At 47.8% G+C, this 1,594-nt stretch overlaps 1 protein-coding gene across 1 annotated transcript in view; it reads right to left on the reverse strand.

Moving 5' to 3' along the window:
• Positions 1-1,594, reverse strand: part of BIN2 (bridging integrator 2) — a gene marked incomplete at its 5' end in the record, with an annotated part of 4,288 nt that overhangs the window by 1,780 nt on the left and 914 nt on the right. Inside the window, 3 exons of the mRNA XM_017728691.1 lie at positions 16-110; positions 817-871; positions 984-1,064. Coding sequence (XP_017584180.1) covers positions 16-110; positions 817-871; positions 984-1,064 — 231 coding nt within the window. The remainder of the gene's footprint in view (positions 1-15; positions 111-816; positions 872-983; positions 1,065-1,594) is intronic.

A 1,594-nucleotide genomic window follows, 5' to 3' on the forward strand; every position in this document is an offset into this window, starting at 1 on the left:
CCCCGCCGGGCTCACGTCGGCGATGGCTCGGAGCTCCTCGTGCCCGTCCCACTCAGGGCTGTAAATCTCCTGCAGCGTCTCGGCCACCTTGCGGGAGCTCTCGTGCATCACTGGGGGCACAGAGAGCGGCCATTACCCCTTATCGATTATTTGTTATCGCTATTAATTAATTCGTTGTTGCCTGATGTTATTTATTAGCCCGGGTATGTTGTTCTAAATTATTTATTTTCTCTTTATTATCCCAGATATAACACATATATCCGATAGATGATATATGTATTATCTGCTTGTTTTCTATTTAATATCCCATATATAATATATATCCCATATATATCTATTTATTACCTATTATCCCACATACAGTATTTTTATTATTATTGTATCTTTAATATCTCTTTAGTATCTATTATTTATATTTTTATTATCTCTCTGTTACTTTTATCTCTTTATTATCCCATGTTTTTCATATATGAGATATAAATCCATGTTGTATATCTCGTATATGTAAGATATATAATATATATCTCATATATAATATATTTATTATCTATTATCCCACCTACAGTATTTTTATTATCTATTTTCTCTTTATTATCTATTTGTAGCTTACCATCTATTTATCCTCAATATTTCTTTCGATTTATTATTTCTTCTGATTTAATAATGATTCTTTATTAATAATCGATTTATTATGAGCATGATTTATCTCCTCTGATATTCCTTATTTATTATCCCGGCTCACAGACCCAGCGAGGCTCCCCCCGAGCCCTTCCCTGTTCCCGGGTTTTCCTGGGACGTTTGGGGTCGGTCCCGCACCTCTCACGGCTCCCACGAACCCCTTGAGGTCCTTGTAGAGTTTGTGCCCCTCGTTCTGCAAAACACGGCGGCGAGGAGGGGTCAGGGCTGTCCCCGGGGCTGGGGGGGCACAGAGACCCCCGGGCAGGGTCGGGGTGTCCCCAGTGTCCCCGCTGTCCCCCTGTCACCTGCTGCAGGTGGAAGTTGTAGGCGCTCTGCTCGAACTGCTCGTCTTTGGTTTCCACCGTTTTGCCCAATTTTTGCAAAACCTGTGACGGAGAGAGAGGGGAGGAGCGCCCACCACACCCCGGGGTCACGGGGCTGTGCCCCCCAAAACCCCCTGAGGGGCTGCCGAGGATCCGGCAGGGCAGGATTTATGTGGAAATGCAAAATTTCGGTGGGTCCCCCAGTGCTTTTGTTCTTTTCAGGAAAACAGTGAATTTTTGGGTGCCAACCCATCCCCTCCCGCCCCCCCCCAAACCCTATGGGTGCAGTCCTGTGCACCCCAAAACACCCTGAGCCCCGACTGTGGGGCACAGGGGACACCATGAGGAGGATGAGGAGGGTCTGAGGCTGAAGGAGAGGGGAGAGATTTGGGGTGTCCAGGCTGAGCCTCCTGGGAAGAGGCTGAGTCTGGACTGGGGCAGTTTTGGGGTGACCAGGAAGCGATTCAGCCCCCCTGGGAAGAGACTGGGCCAGGCATGAAGGAGTTTTGGGGTGCCCAGGAAGAGGGTGACCCTCCGGAAAATGACTGAAGCCAGATGGGGGGAAATTCAGGATGTCCAGGACAGGCTGATCC

The sequence above is a fragment of the Corvus brachyrhynchos genome, unplaced genomic scaffold (assembly GCF_000691975.1).
Source record: "Corvus brachyrhynchos isolate BGI_N302 unplaced genomic scaffold, ASM69197v1 scaffold193, whole genome shotgun sequence".
NCBI lineage: Eukaryota > Metazoa > Chordata > Aves > Passeriformes > Corvidae > Corvus > Corvus brachyrhynchos.